We start from the raw sequence: 18,931 nt of genomic DNA on the forward strand, positions 1-18,931 counted from the left end.
ATGTCGATGTCAGATCAACTCGATCCATTCAATGAATCGATACACGTCCTCATCATCTTTCTGAGTCCAAACACCAATCATTGATCCTAAATTCTTACATTTAAATCAAGTATGCAGATCAAAAGTAGTTCGAGTCGGACCGGACAAATCATAAATCGAGCCGGTTAAATCGAACAAGAACCGATATTACTAAGACCGGTTCGGGTCTGGTGATTGAGCCCGAAGTGAAGTGTTGCGGGACGCATAAGGTTAAAGCGCACGGACGCGCCCACCGCCACGTACGGACGCACAGGCGGCGGCTCCGTGCTACGGTCAACCGGCTCGTGCGGTGTGAGCCACAGAGTTCAAAGGCACGAGGAGATAGGAGGAGGAGAACTCGCCCGGGCATTTCGACAAGCAATTGATGCTCCACCGATGGGAGCCAGTTCGATCCAGCTGTGGCACGGCAGAAGCAATTCAACGATGACAACGACCGCATCCTTCGCATGTCATCTCCTCCGCTCGATTGCACTGCGTGCAACAAATCCAATATATGAGTAGAACATCCACCCATTGAATACGATCTTCTCTCTTACGTACAACCACGGACATGCAGCCCGCTGCATCAACATCTGCTTCATATTATATTCGCTTAATGCTACAGAATAAGGATATGAACTGCATGTTGTGAAGCCCACCGAATTCTTATCCATCTTACGTAGTTACTAGGAAGCTTGCTTTCTCCTAAACAAGCTCCATGTGTCGAAATAACACGCATCATCCCATCGCCTATATATATGCTTCCACAAACTCTTCGTCATCTCGACTCTGACGAGCTGAAGATTGTGGTGCGGAGACAGCCATGGAGCATGCGGAGGAGATGAGAGCAGATGCGGCGGTGCATTATCGAGGGGTGAGGAAGAGGAAATGGGGCAAATGGGTGTCGGAGATCCGGGAGCCGGGGAAGAAGAGCAGGATATGGCTGGGGAGCTTCGAGTCGGCGGAGATGGCGGCGGTGGCGCACGACGTGGCGGCGCTGCGGCTCAAGGGCCACGACGCGCAGCTCAACTTCCCGGAGTCGGCGGAGCAGCTGCCGCGGCCCAGGAGCTCGGACCCCAAGGACATCCGCTCCGCGGCGCTGGAGGCGGCCGCGAGGCTCCGGTGCAAGACCACCACCGCTCGGGCCGGGATGTCGTCGGCGCTGGAGCGGCTCGGGAACGACGAGCTCGGCCTCGACTCCCCCAAGATGTGGCTGGACCTGGCCGAAGCGCTGCTGCTAACCCCACCGGCTTGGAACAGCGAGGTGAGCGAGCTCGAGGACTGGGAACACCATGGATCCTTATGGGATCCCTTCCCGTAACCTATATATATCGCATTAACTCACATCCTTGTATTTAATGAGGATGATTGGGTGCTTTAACTCCATAAATATTGACTCGAAATGTACTCTATCTATTCTTGATGCATAAAAGCCAAAAGAAATGCATGTAAGTGCAGTTCTTGGTTGCAGAAAGATGACAGCCAAGACTGCAGAGCATAAGAGAGCATTTACTGTCTGTTAAGCCTCTCAGTTTGATCTAATCGAATGATGTTTGCTTGGGAGAGAACATAATAGATTGGGACAATGGAAGCATCACCACGCACACTATGTGGAAATCAAGGTTCATGAACCTTCATTCTTATGCCGTTGGCTGTCACCGATGCAGCTCAATAGATAGACATACTGCACGAACAACACATAGACATTCACTAATCCATGCAAAAAGGGTCTCCTAAACCTGGTTTAAGTTTCTTTCTCTGTTGTATAAAGAGCATTTTAATTGCAGAATTGAAATCTGAAGTCTTCAGACAAAGAGAGATGAACAGTGGAAGGGTTATCCGATAAGAGTACAGCAGACAATAGTTCCTAAGACTCGTCAGTGTACTTTCTGTGAATAGTCTAAGGTATTGAGTGCAGCTGGGAACCTTCCTAACCAAAGTCCAAAAACAAAGAGATACTTGAACAGTCTCCCATCAGGAGACAATGAGGTTAGCACAAGCTATTGATTATTTAGATTTGTTCCAATGACAGACAGATCATTGTCTGCAGATGACATAATGCTGTGCACCTTAAATATTCTTCAGTACATGGATTCAATCTCAGAAGCAAATACAATATTAATCACCTGTGTTGCAGAATCATCGACCCATATCTTCTCAGGCAAAGACAAAAGCAGCACTCGTTTTAGAACTCACGCAAAAACGTGATGATTGAGAACAGATTTCACTTTTATGACAGCTATAATTGCAAGAAAACAATTCAAAGCCAGTCAAAAGGAACATGAGGAGGAGAAACAATGCCACAAACTATGATGGTGATGGAAGATATGAAGGATCCCCCGTGTCGGAAAGGGAGTAGCTGCTCTTCGTAGAGCAAGGAACAAGATAATCTGCATTAGGTGGGAAGAAAATCTGAGCATCTTTAGTGTTGGATATTGTTTTAGGTGTGAAGTTGCAGGATGTTTCCAATGGTCAATGGGTCCAACTTGGTCAAGGCACCATGCATTTGCTACCAGTAAAGAAGATAATAAAGCAACAACATTGCTGTAAGAGTGACCTCATGAGATTAATGAATGGTGGCCAACTGGAGAGATAGAGACTAAAATTCTCCTATTATATGGAGTATGTTTCGGTAGCTTTGCTGCCATCTCCTGCCACTTGTGTCATTCTTTTAATGCTCTTTTGTCAAGGATAGAGAGAGAGAGAGAGAGAGAGAGAGAGAGAGAGAGTACTAAGCATTGTGATACGATCCACACGTTTAATATGCTTTCTTTATTGATCAAATATGGTGGTGTGAAAACAAGCCTCGCTCAGAGTCAAAATCTGAGCTAGCTTGATAGCTACATGGCAATCTAAGTCACAGGAATGAGTGAGATTGGTTGTGTGAAATGAAGATTTGACCTCTACAGTCATTGAATCTTGCGAAGTTTCATGTGGAGGTGATAATGACAATTTCTGTAAGTTAACCTATCTGATGAGATTATTAAAGTATATAAAAAAGAAAACATGTACAACAACAGTAATTTGAGATCTGTTAAGGTCATTATTCAATTCTGATGTTGATTCAAATCCAACCAAGATCTTACTTGCATCCAATCCCATAAAATTAGATTGAAAATATTTATGATAAAATTAATCTAATATTTAAATTATTTCAGGTAAGTGTCGAATCTACTTAAGAATAAATGCTTTGAAGTTGTTGTTATGGAGGATGGCTTTTTTATAGTATGATATGTCATAGTTAAATGATGAAAATAATTATCCATATTTTTATATAATATACTAACATTGATCACAATTGAAAATATTAACCTGAAAATTTTGGATGAGATTTTCTGATAATAACTTATGTGAATAACCTTGGAGTCATAAAATTAAAAGCCTATATATATACTATGTTAATAATCTTTGTTGTTAAATGTAATTTAGTTATTGGTTACAATTTTTAAAATATTAAGAGGTATTTTAGATTTTTTTTGTTTTATATAAATATTAATTAGAGTTAGAAAATATTAACGTACTTGATATTTGAAGTAATATATAAATATATATTAATTTTTATAATGATAAATATATCATTTCCAGAATTTTGAAGGATGCAAGAAAACAAATGTGATAGGGGATTCGGTTTGGATATCCGCATCCGCTACTAAAAACGGGTACGGGTATGTATTATTTAGATCCGACCCGAACATATGCCCTTATTTCTTCCCAATCGATCGTTCTGCCGCCTCTGATCCTTCTCGCTCAAATCCTAAACCCCTTCTTCGCCTTGAGCACAGCGGAGGAAGAAATAAGAGATTGGGGGATTTCGATCTCGCCCCAATTGATGGATAATCTCGTCCTCCTCTCCAAATTCTCCGTCCCCGTAGCGGCTCCAAATCTTTGCGAGATCCCAAACAGGCGGCGAGCGGCTGGTTCTTCTCTTTCCCCGCTCCGTGCGGGACGCGGCAGACGAGTCGGAAACGGTGGGAGACGTCCCGGGTTCGTTTTCTTAGCCCTGAAGAATGGAAGCAGCGATCGAGCCCTATCTGATGCTGGTAATTTAACTACCTAGCATTTTGGTGAACCATATTAATTTCTTGGGTTACAGAAGAAGATATAATTGATTAGGGATCTTGGTTTATCACATAGTTTATAGACAAGTTTTTTTGCTGTTACACAAGCAAAGTATGTTGTGGCTTTAGCCACTTGTGTTAGATGGAAGGTTAAACATACAAATTTTGACACATAAAACATTAGTTAGGCAGTGATGTATCCGACTCAATTTTATTAGCTTGATGGTTCAAATCGTATCTCATAATTTTTACATTTAAAATATTTTAAGTTGAGGACTCAGAAACCTCATCCTACAAAAATTCTAAAGTACTAACTAGTTTAGTTGATAAAAGATTTGTCAGATCATTACAAGGTATTGGGATCATATCCCACATTCATCACCTGCCGTTTGCGGAAAAAAAAGGACATGTTGTGGCCCTTTGGAGTGTTAAGTAGTATATTGATCAGTGAGTTAAAAATGCAACTTTTTTCTGTATAAGACATGAACTGTGAAGTCATCTTGATTATATGCACCGAGTATTCTTGAAGCGTATTATATTTATGTTTTGCAGCTTTGTATTAACATTCCTTTGTGCTATTCCTTGTTTTGCTGTCAATTGATTAACCATGTATTCTGTCTCCTGTGTCCGCTTATATTTTAGGTTATATTTCTGGTGATTTTTAAAAATTTTTGGTGGGTTTGGTTTTTCTTTATATTTTATTTCTCTTTCTGGTATAGGCCATCAAAAACTCAAGACACATGTTTTTGGAAGTGTCTCATCTTCAAGCAACAAAGAGCTGACAACTAATAGTGGAGTAGCACCACCTCTGGTCCCTTCATCACCGTCATCCATGTACGTTTGTACTTTGTACTGTCTGTCCTCGTGCTTGAAGTTGAGTGCATGTGGCTTTATCTTGGCATACATTTTTTATTGTGTAATTTAAATGGTACCACATAATTGTGAATTAATAAATTGTTGGATGTTTATAAACTTAATGATGGAAGTCCTTTTTTTTCCTTTCTGGGTATATGGCATTGAGGCTAATGTAATATCCTTTATCCCTTCTGTTATCTTGAGAATCTGCAGAGGTTCACCCCTGTTTTGGGTTGGAGTTGGAGTTGGTCTATCAGTAATATTCCAAGTGGTGAGTGTCTCAAAGTTCTTTTTTGTAAAAAAGTTTTCTTTATTTTTGTACTAATTTTCTCTTTTTTCAAAACAATCTTGTTGATATGACAGGTGGCGGCAAAATTAAAGGTGAGCTCATTTCTTTTTAATACTCCTTTTGAAGAAGGTATGCTGTCCTTAGGGAGGTTGTTGCTGATGGAAGAAGGGTTTGAGAAACATTTGTTAGTGACCTAGGTGTTTGGTACTTTGCACTGATTATAGTGATATTGTCTATATTCTATCTTTTACTAATTTTCCTTGAATGCTTGAGAAAATACTTTACTGGTTTTAGTTATTATAAGGAGAAATGGCTCCTTGACATTTTGCTTCTTTATACTTTCCATGGCGATGTTGTATGCCTTTGCATCAAGGATATTGCTGGTCCTTTCATTGAAAGAATGGTGTAGTTAGTTCTCACCCTCTTCTTTTTTGTGTAAGAAGAATATATTGTTAGAATCTTCCCAGTGTTAGTTAACCAACATGTTGCCTGAACATATAACTGTAGGATGTATTGATTGAATCCTATTGTTGCTTCCTTTCATAATTAATTTTAAAATAATTTATTTATGGACTGTGGTGTTATTGGAAAACTTGTAGAAGCAACAACTTGCACTTGATATCTTCTTCCTTGTGCTTCTCTTATTACCATCTGAGTCTGCTGCAGCAACAAAATTATCTTATTATCTCTTTCCACTTACTGCTCTCTGTGCCATTTTTCTGATCTATGATCTAATCTTATGGAAGCTTTACTACAAGATAGGATCCATGCCTTTTCTTGTCACATTTGTTTGCATGTTACAACTTTTAGGCTCATTGGATCTTTATTTTATGCCTGTTGCCTGTTCCATTCTGTGTCATGCTGCATGGTTATGTGCTGCTGAGTGCTGACCATGCCAGAGTGTAAATTCTGGACATGCACTTGTAGTAATTTGACAGCAGGTTCAGTAAATAAAATGGTACATACTGTTTTATTGGTGAGCCAGAGTGCCATGTGGCACCTCCTTTGTTGATTTCATAAAGCTGCTGCAACTGTTGTCATATCATCGATGCATATCAGCTTTTTTTTTTTTGACAATCTTATTGTGTCACAAGCTTGTTGACAGAACAAACTTATGAGTCACTTGTTATAGAGACATGCACTTCAACAAGCTTTCAAGACAATGATGGATCAAGCAGCACCTCAAGGTGGACAATTCAATAATCCTTCCTTTGGACCAGGCTTGCCTTTCCCGTTTCCTTCTACAGTATCATCACCTCCTACTGCATCAACTCTGTCAACGGCACATGTTTCTTCCCAGCAGCCTGTTACAGTAGACGTTCCAGCCACAAAAGTGGAATCAACTTCAACGTCTGAAATTGGAGATGAAACTCAATTAGAAGAGGCAAAACCAAAAAAAGCTGGTATGTCTTTCGATTTAACGCAACTATTATTAATTCATTTTTTCATGATAGATAAGCTTTATCATGATTAATGTTATCTGCTTTTGTGTTTTGGATAACAAAAGCCATTGGACATCACCTCATGGCTTCTAGTAAATCATTCCTGCATAGTGCATATGTGAGGGGAATACATGCTGTTGCTTGGATGTTTCTTATAATGTCTTAGCTTCTGAGGTTACATCATTAGGCCCTTTGGATCATCTCTTTCAACCTTATTCCTAAAGCTGTTATCTCAATATAAACCTTATTTTCAAAGTTTTATTTATTAACCTTGAGCAATGGCCAATGCTGTAAAATCCCTTAGCCCCCAAAAGACATTGTATCTACAAGAATATTGTTGTTATTCAAAATTTCAAGTAGGCCCATATTTTGATTGTTTATATAGAAGAAATCTTCTAGAGACAAAGCTAGTCATGGTGGCATGCCCACACGATATCGTTCACCTTAGAATTATTATCTTGCTATAGTGTCTCATGGCAGATTTTGGATATCAGAGGATTATCAGGTTCTCAGGTTGTAGTACGGATGTTACTAGATTTACAACAATCAAAAGATATGATCATAGAACTCTGATATTATTGAACTGAAGTTTTGTGACTTATTATATTTGCTCTTTGTTCACATAATAATCTTGTGTCAAGGATCAGTATCTGTATTCTGATGCCTTGTTTTATTTTTACATTAGCCTGCATATAGTTACCAGGACCATAAACAGAGTCGGGTGGGCGCCGGTCAGTCTTTCAGGCTCCTTCCCCTGAAAACTATATGTGTGGGTCTCCCCGCATGTGGTTCACGCCATTTGAGGTTATGTATGTCAAAAAATTCTTTTTCTGGACACATGGCTATCGCATGTCCACAGCGTTACAACTCAAGTTTTCTCCACATCAAACAGCAAACTACAGCATCTTTGAAAAACAGCCAGCTAACAATGCCTTGTAGTTTTTCATTTCAGCTGGGCCGGGCCATCTATTTTTCAGGATGTTGAAGATGAGCATCCAGCTTGTAATAAGGAAAGAAATTCATTGTGAATAAGAGACTGGTCAGAAATGGTCGAGGCCCCCACTCTAATATTCTGGATAAAGTTTTTTCTTCGGAGATTGGATATTGGATATTAATGCATGAAAATAGGAAATCAGTATAGATCAGCTGAAGTGAAAGAAGTTGAGTGGAGTATCATACATGTGTGGTCCTATTATTGAGTATTGTTACTTTGTTAAATTAACTTATATCATATGTGCACACTTCTGTAGCTTAGAAAATGAGTGTGGGTGCCTACATTATGAACTAGATTTGGGTATGTAGAGATGAGCTGAACCGGGAAAGCTAAGTGCTGCCCCTCAAATTCAATGCAAAATCTTCCCTTGATGAAAGAATCAGATTATGAATGAATCGACTGAGAGATTGCGGAACATAGAGCCTAAAAGAAAGCATGCATTCAATCATAGGGCTTGCTATAAACTGTCAGATACTCAAAATACCCTCACTACTATGAAATTAAGTATTAGCTACTGCTGGCAGTTTTTCAAAGATTCTGTAGTGATCAAGCCCATCAAACTATTGGATAGGCTTTAGCACTTCCAGATCTACACCTATGAGCCAATTGGAAGCTGAAATAAAGACCTCGACACATGGCATTCCTGGTGGTCCCATTGAAGCCTTCAGCTGTCTCTTTTTCTTTGATGCGATGCCCTTTTTGAAAAGTGACACTTTGCGTCTTCACATCCGAGGGTGAAGGTCATAGACGGTAACTAAATAGTTGGTAATTAGTAGTTATGGTGCCCATTGCGGGTGAAGGGAACTAAATGATTCTATTACGGTCCCGAGTGCTGGACAATGTTGACCGGTAGTGAATTGGATTTTTTGCCTCATATCCGATTAGGAAGAAGAAGTGGATTGGCTGTTCAGTTGTTAATCCATTTTCGAAGGAGATAGAGAGCACTTGACTAGAGGAGATAGAGGAGGGGCTCAAACTTCGATTTTGAAGGTGGGAGGGAAAAGGAAGAAAGTGGTTGAGGGACGGTTCACGCTGTGGCATGACATGCACGTTCCAGGAAAGAAAATGAAATATCGAGGGGAGGAACGAGAGGCTAAGGAAAGTGAAGAGAAAGACTATGGAAGTATATGATCAGGAGGAAGTGAGAGAGGGATGGAGACATTGTCTTTATGGTCAAAATGGGACCTCATTTTGAAACCCTCTTGACGCTTTCCATTTCAAATATGGTCTACACATATTTCTAGATCTTGGTTTGGTTGGCTCTCTATTCTTTAATAGAATAGCCTGTCCTCAAGAAGAATTGTGTTAGCTATCCTTCCAGCAATCAGCATATCTGCTTCCCTGGCTTGGCACACCATGAACCAGATCAGAATGATTCTGAATAAATCCATAAGAAGTGATCCCATTTTATTCATCAGGTTTGGGTGAAGACCAAATATCTTTAGCAACTGATCCAGCAGAACAACTCAAAAGAGAAATAAGTCTCGTAAGTGCCATGTGCCAGGATTCAGCTTTCTTGGTAGCTTTTTTCTTATTTTCCTATAGGACTTCAATTTTAACAGGTTGGATTGGGTGAAAAGTAAACCCTAAACCCAGAAGGGTTCTGTTATCTCCAACCTATCACAATCCAACTTGACCTCAGTTTGAGATTCTTTTTCTTCCCTAATCTGGTCCAACTTTGTGGTGGGCAGGGCTAAGCCCAAGTGAGATTGGGCTGATGACAAGTTGGACTTGGTTGGTTCTGGTTGGGATTGGTTGCTCAGGTTTCACACATATAGTATAAATCCAGATAGAAATTTTAGGTACATGTGGTGGTGCTAAATAAATTATGATATTATATCTAGTATGTAATGATATTCCCAGATAATATTTGGTCAGGTTAAGCTTAGGTTGGTTATGGGTCAACCTAACCTGGGTTCAGGTTTGGGTTCAGGTTTTTTCATTCTTAATCTAAATCATGTCAAATTAAACCATGCTAGCCCAATCCAGCTGAATGATTGAGTTGGATCTGGCAATTTAGGTTGAGTCGAAGCTGAGTGATGTTTCTGCTCTTGTCACAGTTACACAGACAGATCCTATGAACTGTAACTATCTATATACATTGTACAAGTTATGAGATGAAAGAAAAAAAATGTGATGCAGATATTGTTAGCCTAGTACATTTGGGGTACAGGAATCAGTTGTCTATGTTTGACAATTTCCTTGTGTGTGGCAAATTTCTGCAGCTTTTGTGGATGTTTCTCCAGAAGAACTATTGCAAAGTGATCCTTCTTATCTAAAAGAGTCCATAAAGGCAAGTCCAGTGGAGACTCAGTCCGTGAAGGAAGTAAGCACTTGGCATGTTAGAAAGCAGCTGCTTTATTATTCAATGATGTTGTTGCTGAAATATCATCTTGTGTTACTTGAAGGTTCCATCAAATGGACCTGTTAAGCAGGACGGAAGTGCTCCAAATGGACAATCCCAATCTCGTAAGTTGTGGGAATTGATTTGCTATTAATACATGTTATGTGAAACAAAGGAGGCTTCTCTTTCTTATCACAAGGAAAACCATATTGCTTGTCATCATTCCTGGTTCATGAGTTTATGCATTATATAATGGAAATTTTGATGCAGTCTACTGTTCTAGTGCTCATGGTTTGTGAAACACTCCGACGTTCTAATATTGCATCATTTTGACACCTATGAATAGATTTAAAGTTCACTAAGTGATGTTGCATTTCATTCATTATTGTCTACGAGGACTGAACTGATACAAAGCATTTATGTGTATGTGTTTGTATGTGTTTCCATATATATGTATTTTATGTATTCATGCATGCATGTAAAGGTGCAGAACCAGCACTGCATTGGCATGGTACTGTGCTGATTACTGAATGGTATTCTCTTCCATAATTTGATTACTCTTATTTTTTGGTTTTATGTTTTTTTACATGCATTTGTTCTTAAGGCTGCATGATTCTAGCATCTCAGTACTTATGAAGCTTTTCAAGTTTGGTAACCTGATAATATTCGTGAACAGGATTTTTCTCACAGATTGTGCTTGTTTCATGTTAATTTATCATAGGCAAGTCACCATCTCCCTTGTCGGTTGAAGCATTAGAGAAAATGATGGAAGATCCAACTGTGCAGAAAATGGTTTACCCGTAAGCTTCATTTTGATTAATCAATTGAAACATTATCATTCATTCTCTAAAGCTTTTGTGACAATTGGCTGATTGTTTCATTTTTAACACATAATTATCATTTGCTTTTATATTTGACATGAAGCTACAAGATCTTGTTAGTTGAAGGTTTAGTAATCTTCAGAATTGTTGACATGAATGGAAGTCAGAAGCATGTCATCTTAGATAACTTAAGAAATTTCTATGGATCAAGTAAAGATCATATGGGCCTTCACTTGTTTTATACTGTAACATGAATTTGTCGGCCAATTCTTTTGTTTATTGTTTTTAATTCTTCAAGTACATGACAGCAGTTGGATCTTGTTGCACTGTATGAGTAGCATTTTCTTTGATATACATTCTGAAACCATGGAAGGTTTTCTTTTATCTTCAAGTTTTATTTTTGTCTTCGTTTTTCTGCTTAACTGTCTTTCTTTTTCTATCATATTGATTACTATAAATCCTATCCCTTCATCACCAAGGAAACAGGTACTGACCTTGTTTTGGTACATTTATGTTGCAGCTATTTACCTGAAGAAATGAGGAACCCAGAGACTTTCAAGTGTATGTTTTCAAGGGATCTTGAGAAATTTACTCACTTCTTATTATGGTTTTGTAATAAACTACTGGCAGACATTAAAATATTGTATGTATATTTTCAGGGATGATGCAAAATCCACAATTTCGCCAGCAAATGCAAGATATGCTGTATGACCTAATTCCTTCTTTTGATTTGCAGCTTTTTAACCTTTTGGTTTACACATTTTATCTTTTGAATCATATTTATCAAATATGCAAACACATACATAAAATATGAGTTGTTATGAAGAATTGAAATTGAGAATAAATTTTTACTTTTGATTTGTGATTGACAAGGTGGTCTCTTACCAGATGTAGCTAGTATCAGAAACTTTGTGTATATATATTATGATATTTCTTTTAAATCAACTGGAGTCTATTAATGTTTGATATGTTTGCAAGTCCTTAATGTTGCTACTCTATCATTGTTAATGTGCTATAGTTTAGTTTTAGTTTTTGTTAGATTAGGTTTTCACTCTTATGTTAAGTTTAGCAAACTTATCCATTTTTCGGTCATTGTTTCATTCCTCAATTGCCGCATGCTTTTTCAAAGAGAACTTTGTGGTGAAATTATTCATGAGCCACAAATACGGGACTTGCTTATCAATCACTTATGGATGATAAGTGGATCTCTACAAATCAAAAGATAAGAAAGTTCTTTACAGCCCTAGTTTTCATCATTTTCTGATTTATGAGCTAGTCTTTTTCTAATGGGATTACATGTGTGTTCATTAACATTGTCATTAGACTCATTACAATTTGGATCTTTTGACATCTCTCCTATTACTTTCAAATTTATGTTTTATTGCCTTTATTCAGAAGCAACATGGGTGGCAATAATGAATGGGACAACCGACTGACTGAGTCCTTGAAAAATTTTAATCTTAGCAGTCCTGAGATCAAACAGCAATTTGGTAAGTCAAAAGTTATCTTTGTTGATGTTAATCTGTGTTTGGTTAAAAAAACCGACTCTGAGCATGCTTTTTTTTTTTCAAATGTTTCTTCACTAGTTGTAATACAAGCACCTCTTTAATTAATTTTTCTTCTGTATTTCAAATTTTTTCCTGGAAGTGTTTTGTAGAAATGATATGAAGGAATCTGCAGATGAAGCATAATCACGCAATGAAAACTCGTGTATTTTTTTCTCCTGGCAATTGTGTTGCAGAAATGATATGAAAGAATCTGCAGATGACGTATAATCATGCAACAGAAAAATATTTAATGCCTCATACAACTTATGATGTGATTGCTTATTTGAAATTCCTGTTATATGGTGTGGTAGGTTGTAATCAAACTTGACCCTGGGACTTTGGACTTATTGACAGAGTACATCACAAAAATAACAGTTGAGAAAGTGAAACTCAAATTTGCATCTGTCTAGTCTCTCTTTCTCTTGCCTTTTGCCTTTGTTTTTTTTCTTCTCACTTTCAGCTAAGCTGCCTGCCTGCAGTTCCCGCTGCATATCATCTTTCCTTTGCCCTCTATGCTTTTCCTTTTTATTCATTGGTTTCTTGTAACCTTATATTTTCTACTTCTGATGATGTAGCTGTCTAACTTTGAACATCTATTTTGTCTTATCTTTTCTGAATGCTTCCTTCCAATGCTCCAGCTAACTTTCTTCATAGCTTGACATCCATTTTGGCTGTTGGACAGGCATCACCTTTCCTGTCTCCTAGCGCACTGCTAAGGGACCTGTGTCTATGCCGTCACCCATCACAGTCATCATCTTCAGGCCTGTTGGTTGTCTGGTTTCTATTGCCCCTTTTGCATCTTAACCTTTCTGTCATATTCTTAGTTTCTACCCTTCAGCTCAATCGACCCACTTAAATGGGTCTAGGAAGTTAATTCAATCCCTCCATGCTTAAGTTTGATTTTTTTTTTCTTTCTACAAGTTAGATCAGGTAAAACATATGTTAACTGAGGTTGATGCAATTTGTCATGATTCATCACCAGCCCTTTTATGCTTCTGGATTGTTGCTATGAGAATACAATACAAGATTACCTGCTCTTTGTGGTGTGGGTTGAATTGGCACACTCAAGAATCAAGCAGTGAAGTTTGCTAAAAGTTTTATGAAGTTTTGAAAACCTTTGAGTACCATCTTTGTTAAGGTCAGAATTGCCCTTATGTTTCTTTTAGTTCACAGGCCACACATAGTGCCCACTTTATACCAAGTCGAATGAGGATCGAGTAGTAGCATAAGTCATGTGCCAAATATCCTCTTAATTCTTAAGGAATAGGTACATGTTGCTCAACATGACCAGTGTGAGAGCATTAATGGAAGGAGAATTCATATCTGGAATAATGTCACCTGTTTATTGTTGTCTATTATTTCAATTATCCATCACAAATTTTAGAGTGACAATTTTGCTTTTCATTTTGTCGATGCTACTTTCGGTAACTATTTCTGAACATTATACGTTCTATGTTTAATGCAGAACAGGTAGGCCTCACTCCAGAAGAAGTTATATCTAAAATAATGGAAAATCCTGATGTTGCTATGGCATTTCAAAATCCTAAAGTGCAAGCTGCCATCTTAGATGTATGCTCAGATGCATTTCATTTTTTTAAAATGTCTATGTATACTCCATTTCTTAACATATTTTTTTTTATTCAACAGTGCTCACAAAATCCACTTAGCATTGCAAAATATCAGAATGACAAGGAGGTGAGCTATAGATGCTGTTCATTTGGCAATATGTTGTCAGAATTTTCTATTGTAGTTAAACGTTTCTTCTGTTCAGTACCTATGGTTAACTTATTTTGTAGATGGAAGCATTACTTCTACTTAGTGAGTTAAGTGTACTGTAGACAGTTTGAAAGTTATTTATAATCATAGTTAGGAAATATTTGTTGGAGTACTATGATATGAAGTTTAAATGCCTATTGTATGTAACAGGATAACCTTGTATAACTGTTCAGAATTTGAATGGACACTGTTGACAAAATGTTTGAATAGAGAGTAGCTCTAGCCTCACTTTACGTGAATGGTAATGCAAATAAATCTTTTTGTAATCATGTAAATGTTAGTGACTTGTTAGGAATGAAGGCAGTTTTGTAACTTAGGTTGTAACTAGTAATTTTGCAAGATTGAGGTATTGAAGCAGGCAAAATAGAAGGTGTGCAGCATGATTTCTTAACTGGTTATTAATATAGTGATTGCAGAGTGCTGGAGTTCTTGTAAGATCTTGTATTGACCAATTTATTTTCTTGGGATACTTCTTGTTTGGTGTTCTTATGCAGATGACACCTTTAATTGCAGACATAAAGAGGGAAACAACTGAGGATATTCTTCTTATAGATGCATATATATTTGTTAAATGAATATTTTTAATGCCCCTATAGGGGAATGTGCTAAACACTGTTTCGTAATGTTTTGTTGTTACATCATAGATGATTTTCTATTTAGTTTATTATGTGTTAAAATATAATTTGACTTGATGAGTGACGAAAGAAAAATTATTTATGAGCCTTGTCATAAGTTGTAACCCAAATCTTACTTCAAATGAATGCTCCTTAAACACCAAATTCCAAGTCTGAGAATTGCATGGGAGACATGTTTCCAGTAGTTAGATTCATATAGAACACTTTGAATGTCTCAAGCTGTCAAGGTTAATTATACAGACCCAGTTTTAGACATTTTATGGATTTGAAGTTGCCTTAGACAAAGCATGTTAATGGTTCTAGTGCATCCTTTTTTTACATCTTAAACCTTTGTTATGGTGATATAGTAAAATCTTAGGCTACTTGTGGAGCTCTGATGAGGAAAATGTTAATTTCACACATACACACACACATATATATAGGTTATACATGTACTGAAGAATTTTTATCTTGTGGATATAATCGTATCCATTTCTATTTGCAGTAGTAGTATCAAACTACTGAAGGCAAATTTTTTATATTAGAAACAGACACTTAATCAAGAAATTGAAATCAACTGATATTCTCATATCATTGTAACATCCCGATTAGTCCCATATTGGAAGTCGGTTAAGACTAAAATTAACTTATAAAAATCTGATGGGTGTATTTCTATTAACTTCAGCTTCAACATTTTAAGCTAGTGATTTAGGTTTAATGAAGTTAATAGATTAGCTATCCTATCAAACTCAGTTGTGATAATCATAATTGATGACTCACACCATTATGACTTCTAGTATCCATTTGCTTTATGCTAATAACATTTTTTGTTCCTCATACCTCACTTTGCATGTTTTTATTCTATGTACTATCATAACCTTGCAATGTACTTGTAATTCTCATGACCTTGCATTGCTACAGGTTATGGATGTGTTCACCAAGATATCGGAACTCTTTCCTGGTGTATCGGGTTACCCATGACCATCCTTGTGCACAGTGCACCATGGTTGTGACAAGTCAATTTTTGTCTGCTCTTCAGCGAATCTAGAAGCTGTAAATTATGCAGCACAATTTCAAAATGCAGTTCATGCTTGAGCCAAATCTTTTGTAACTCTGCGGCAGCAGGTTATCATACATCATGTAAGTTGGTCTCGAGTTGAGAATTGAGGTAGGATTTCGGATCTTTTTCTATCTTCTGATGTATGGCTGACCACATTTTGTTCTTTACTTTCTTATATAAAAGAACCTTATATGGATGGTGTGCCCGTCTTCATTTGTAACACTGGTCTTATTCTTGAAGTTGAGGTAGAAGCTAAGAACAAGAGTTCCAGATGCTCTTTGGACATTGAGACCAGAAAATTTAGTCATTGGTTTGAACGTTCAGCAACTAATTCTCCCAAAGCTGCTCAACCGGTTGGTTTAATTGAGGATCACAATGATAGTTATGTTGCATAAAATTGTGTATCAAATAATCTATTGCTGCTCATGAGATTCAAATTGGTTATATGACTGACTGGGTTCAGAATTTTTATCTACTGTTCCTTGGGAAGATTTGTCGAGACATTCTTTCGAGAAAATTCATCTCTTTTTTTTTTCTTCCATTTTTCTGATCGTGTTCAATGTCATCTTTTTCTTGGTTAACTAAAAATTGATCACAATTAAGGGTGATGAAAAGGCTTCAAGTGTCATATTCCTTTGCATAATCCTCTGTGATCATGTTTATTAATATCATGTTGATCTCTACATGTTAGACTTGTCCTTAATAAGCTATGCTATATACTCTGTTGGATGTATTAGTTTCTTGGGCTGTCACCACTTATGCTATTCAGAATTAGACAGAGGATGAGTTGGTTGTGGCAATCACTACTCATCCCATTTTTCCAAACCCGACCTGACCAATTACCTGTTAAATTTATTTTCCTGCTATTCTACTTCAATTTGTCTGACTGTTTCGTGGTTTTAAACAAAGCTTATGCTGTTTAATGCAAGGAATGTCGGATCCGTAGTCTCGATATATGTTGGATCGATATATGTCGGGATATATGTCGGGTGATATCGATGTTTTATCCATGACTCAGATTATGCTTTCTTTGAATTGATTATATGTAGATCACTCTATATGTATGAAGGCATTGTACCATAAATCCATGTATCACATATTCATAAATCATGTGCGTAATTGGTTTGTTACACTTTTTCGATTTCACTAAGATAGAAACGTTTAGATCAACATCACCACACCCTCAATCTGCCACCGAATACATGACAACATGATAAAGAACAATTCGATTGCTGTTCAAGTTGGTTGGATGGCTCAGCTGCTGCTCGACTCTCCTCCGTTGTACATAAAACATCCACCGAACATAACTTGAGATGAAGAGATGAGTAGTTCCTCCTCCACCACCACCTTGCCGGTTACTGCAGCTTCTGGATTCTTGACGATGTAAAGCCTTCTCGCTGTGTTGATGAACACCCTGCGATCGCATGCATGCATGCATTGCATGCGTTTAATATGATTAAACCGAGCTAATTGACTCAAAGCATTTAAGTCCCAAGTTAATTCTTACGAGTTTCTTCGAATCCTATTTCACTCGCGACTGTGAGATCAAATTGAGATATCATAGAGAATCATGTGGAAGAAAGAAAGAAAGAAAACTCACTCCCAGGCAGCATCAGTAATGAGCATTCGGTTGCCTTGGTGGTTCTCGTAAAGAATTACGAAGTCACCAGTATCGACCTCCTCGTTCTGCGCTTCCTCTGATTGGATATATGGCTGATAAGGATCTGAAAGCCAAATGCATGTTTTCGTTTAAGTACTTCCATTAGGTCACTCGAGTCCTTCCTTACATGACGATGGAAACAATGTGAAAGAAACCAAGTGAGGGTCGGTCATTTTTAAGTTATATATTAGTGCTTATATTGTAAGCTTCACCTCTTTTTATTTGTTAGCAGTACAACATTAATTCTTATACATATATATATATATATATATATATATATATATATATATATATATATATATATATATATATATATATATATATATATATATATGTATATATGACGACATAAGACACAAACATTTATAGATAATACATATGAGGAGAAGAAGAAAGATAGCACAATTTTTAGAATGACAAGTATACTGATCCATTGATTGAGTTCGATAAATTAATAAGTTAATCAATCCATGATGACTGAGATATAACAAAAGTTATTGGTTCGTGTAAGAAGAAACTCTTATGGATTGATCAAAAGACACATCATGACTATCCATGATGCGTTGATTTTGAACTATGTCGGTCTCGACGAGGACGTTAGCTCGTTAACCGAAGGAGAGACTATAATATCTTGATTTAGTACAAAAGTGAATAATGATTTGAATAGATTTATAGAAAGTCAGACAAGTTTATTATCGTAATTCAGACTCAATAAGTAGAGGAGAGTGAATGAACCTATAAAGGGTTAGATAAGTATGATCGATCAATAATTTAGGGTTGATAAATCATTAGATTAATTATCGTATCAAATTAAATCGTGACAAACACCTAACAGCAGTCAAAAGTCAAAACTCACTGACTCGAGAGGAAGTTGCGAGACATCTCCTCGAGAGCACGACGGAGCGATTCATAGTTGTCATGAGCTTTCAAGTTGATCTTCCTCGCAATGGCGCATCCTTGCTTGTGCACTTTCACGAACATCGTCGGCGTGAAATGGCCATTCTCGTCCTCCATCTCGGGCTTTAGTTTGACGTCGTAGCAACGAAGGTGAAGGATGAACAACTCTGATCACAAACAGATTGATGGTTGATGGAAGAAACAAGTAGCAGCAAGTCAGCAACAACAACAAAGAGAAAGAGAGAGAGATGAAGTGCATGTCGTATCATTTACATGAGAGAGAAATGTTGTGGGTGCTGAAAGAGTGGCGAGAAACAGTGTAGCCTTTCGTGTTTTCAGAGAAAGAGCGCATAAACCAGACTGAGATGAAAAGATAGTTAGGAGAGTATCGCCAAGATAAATAGAATGCATGCATCAGACTAGTGGGAAAGCAATTGAGGGAACAACTCTGAGAGAGAGAGAGAGAGAGAGAGAGAGAGAATGAGAATGTACACACTAAGGTGTGATGACAGTATAAGGAGTAGTTGCAAGCGAGTGTGTGTATATTGTTGGGAAA

General features: G+C 37.5%; 3 protein-coding genes across 5 annotated transcripts; 2 read left to right on the plus strand and 1 right to left on the minus strand.

Annotated features, from left to right (window-relative positions):
* The first annotated feature begins 795 nt into the window (after nt 1-795).
* On the plus strand, nt 796-1,982 carry LOC135587813 (ethylene-responsive transcription factor ERF038-like). Its single transcript, XM_065079605.1, has one exon. The coding sequence runs from the start codon at nt 842-844 to the stop codon at nt 1,337-1,339; it is 498 nt and encodes a 165-aa protein (XP_064935677.1). The 5' UTR covers nt 796-841; the 3' UTR covers nt 1,340-1,982.
* A 1,766-nt stretch (nt 1,983-3,748) lies between these two features.
* LOC103994724 (protein TIC 40, chloroplastic) lies at nt 3,749-16,321 on the plus strand. 3 transcript variants are annotated; one of them, XR_672476.3, is made up of 15 exons: nt 3,749-4,058; nt 4,796-4,910; nt 5,145-5,202; nt 5,295-5,312; nt 6,353-6,623; nt 9,882-9,982; nt 10,065-10,125; nt 10,722-10,800; nt 11,342-11,382; nt 11,481-11,526; nt 12,217-12,311; nt 13,834-13,937; nt 14,016-14,063; nt 15,680-15,898; nt 16,002-16,321. XR_672476.3 is itself a non-coding variant. In XM_009415143.3 (14 exons), exons 1-14 carry the CDS (start codon nt 3,848-3,850, stop codon nt 15,737-15,739), a joined length of 1,308 nt encoding a protein of 435 aa, XP_009413418.2. In that variant the 5' UTR covers nt 3,749-3,847; the 3' UTR covers nt 15,740-16,023. The 3 variants fall into 3 exon arrangements, 1 of the variants encoding a protein (XP_009413418.2); XR_672477.3 differs by having other exon boundaries at nt 16,059-16,321; XM_009415143.3 differs by having other exon boundaries at nt 15,680-16,023.
* Nucleotides 16,322-17,072: 751 nt separating this feature from the next.
* LOC135680337 (auxin-responsive protein IAA27-like) lies at nt 17,073-18,492 on the minus strand. The gene is made up of 3 exons (XM_065194217.1): nt 18,339-18,492; nt 17,419-17,542; nt 17,073-17,232 (listed from the first exon to the last, which is right to left on the minus strand). The coding sequence occupies exons 1-3, from the start codon at nt 18,490-18,492 to the stop codon at nt 17,073-17,075; spliced, it is 438 nt and encodes a 145-aa protein (XP_065050289.1).
* Between the last annotated feature and the right edge of the window lie 439 nt (nt 18,493-18,931).

The sequence above is a fragment of the Musa acuminata genome, chromosome BXJ1-8 (genome assembly GCF_036884655.1).
Source record: "Musa acuminata AAA Group cultivar baxijiao chromosome BXJ1-8, Cavendish_Baxijiao_AAA, whole genome shotgun sequence".
NCBI lineage: Eukaryota > Viridiplantae > Streptophyta > Magnoliopsida > Zingiberales > Musaceae > Musa > Musa acuminata.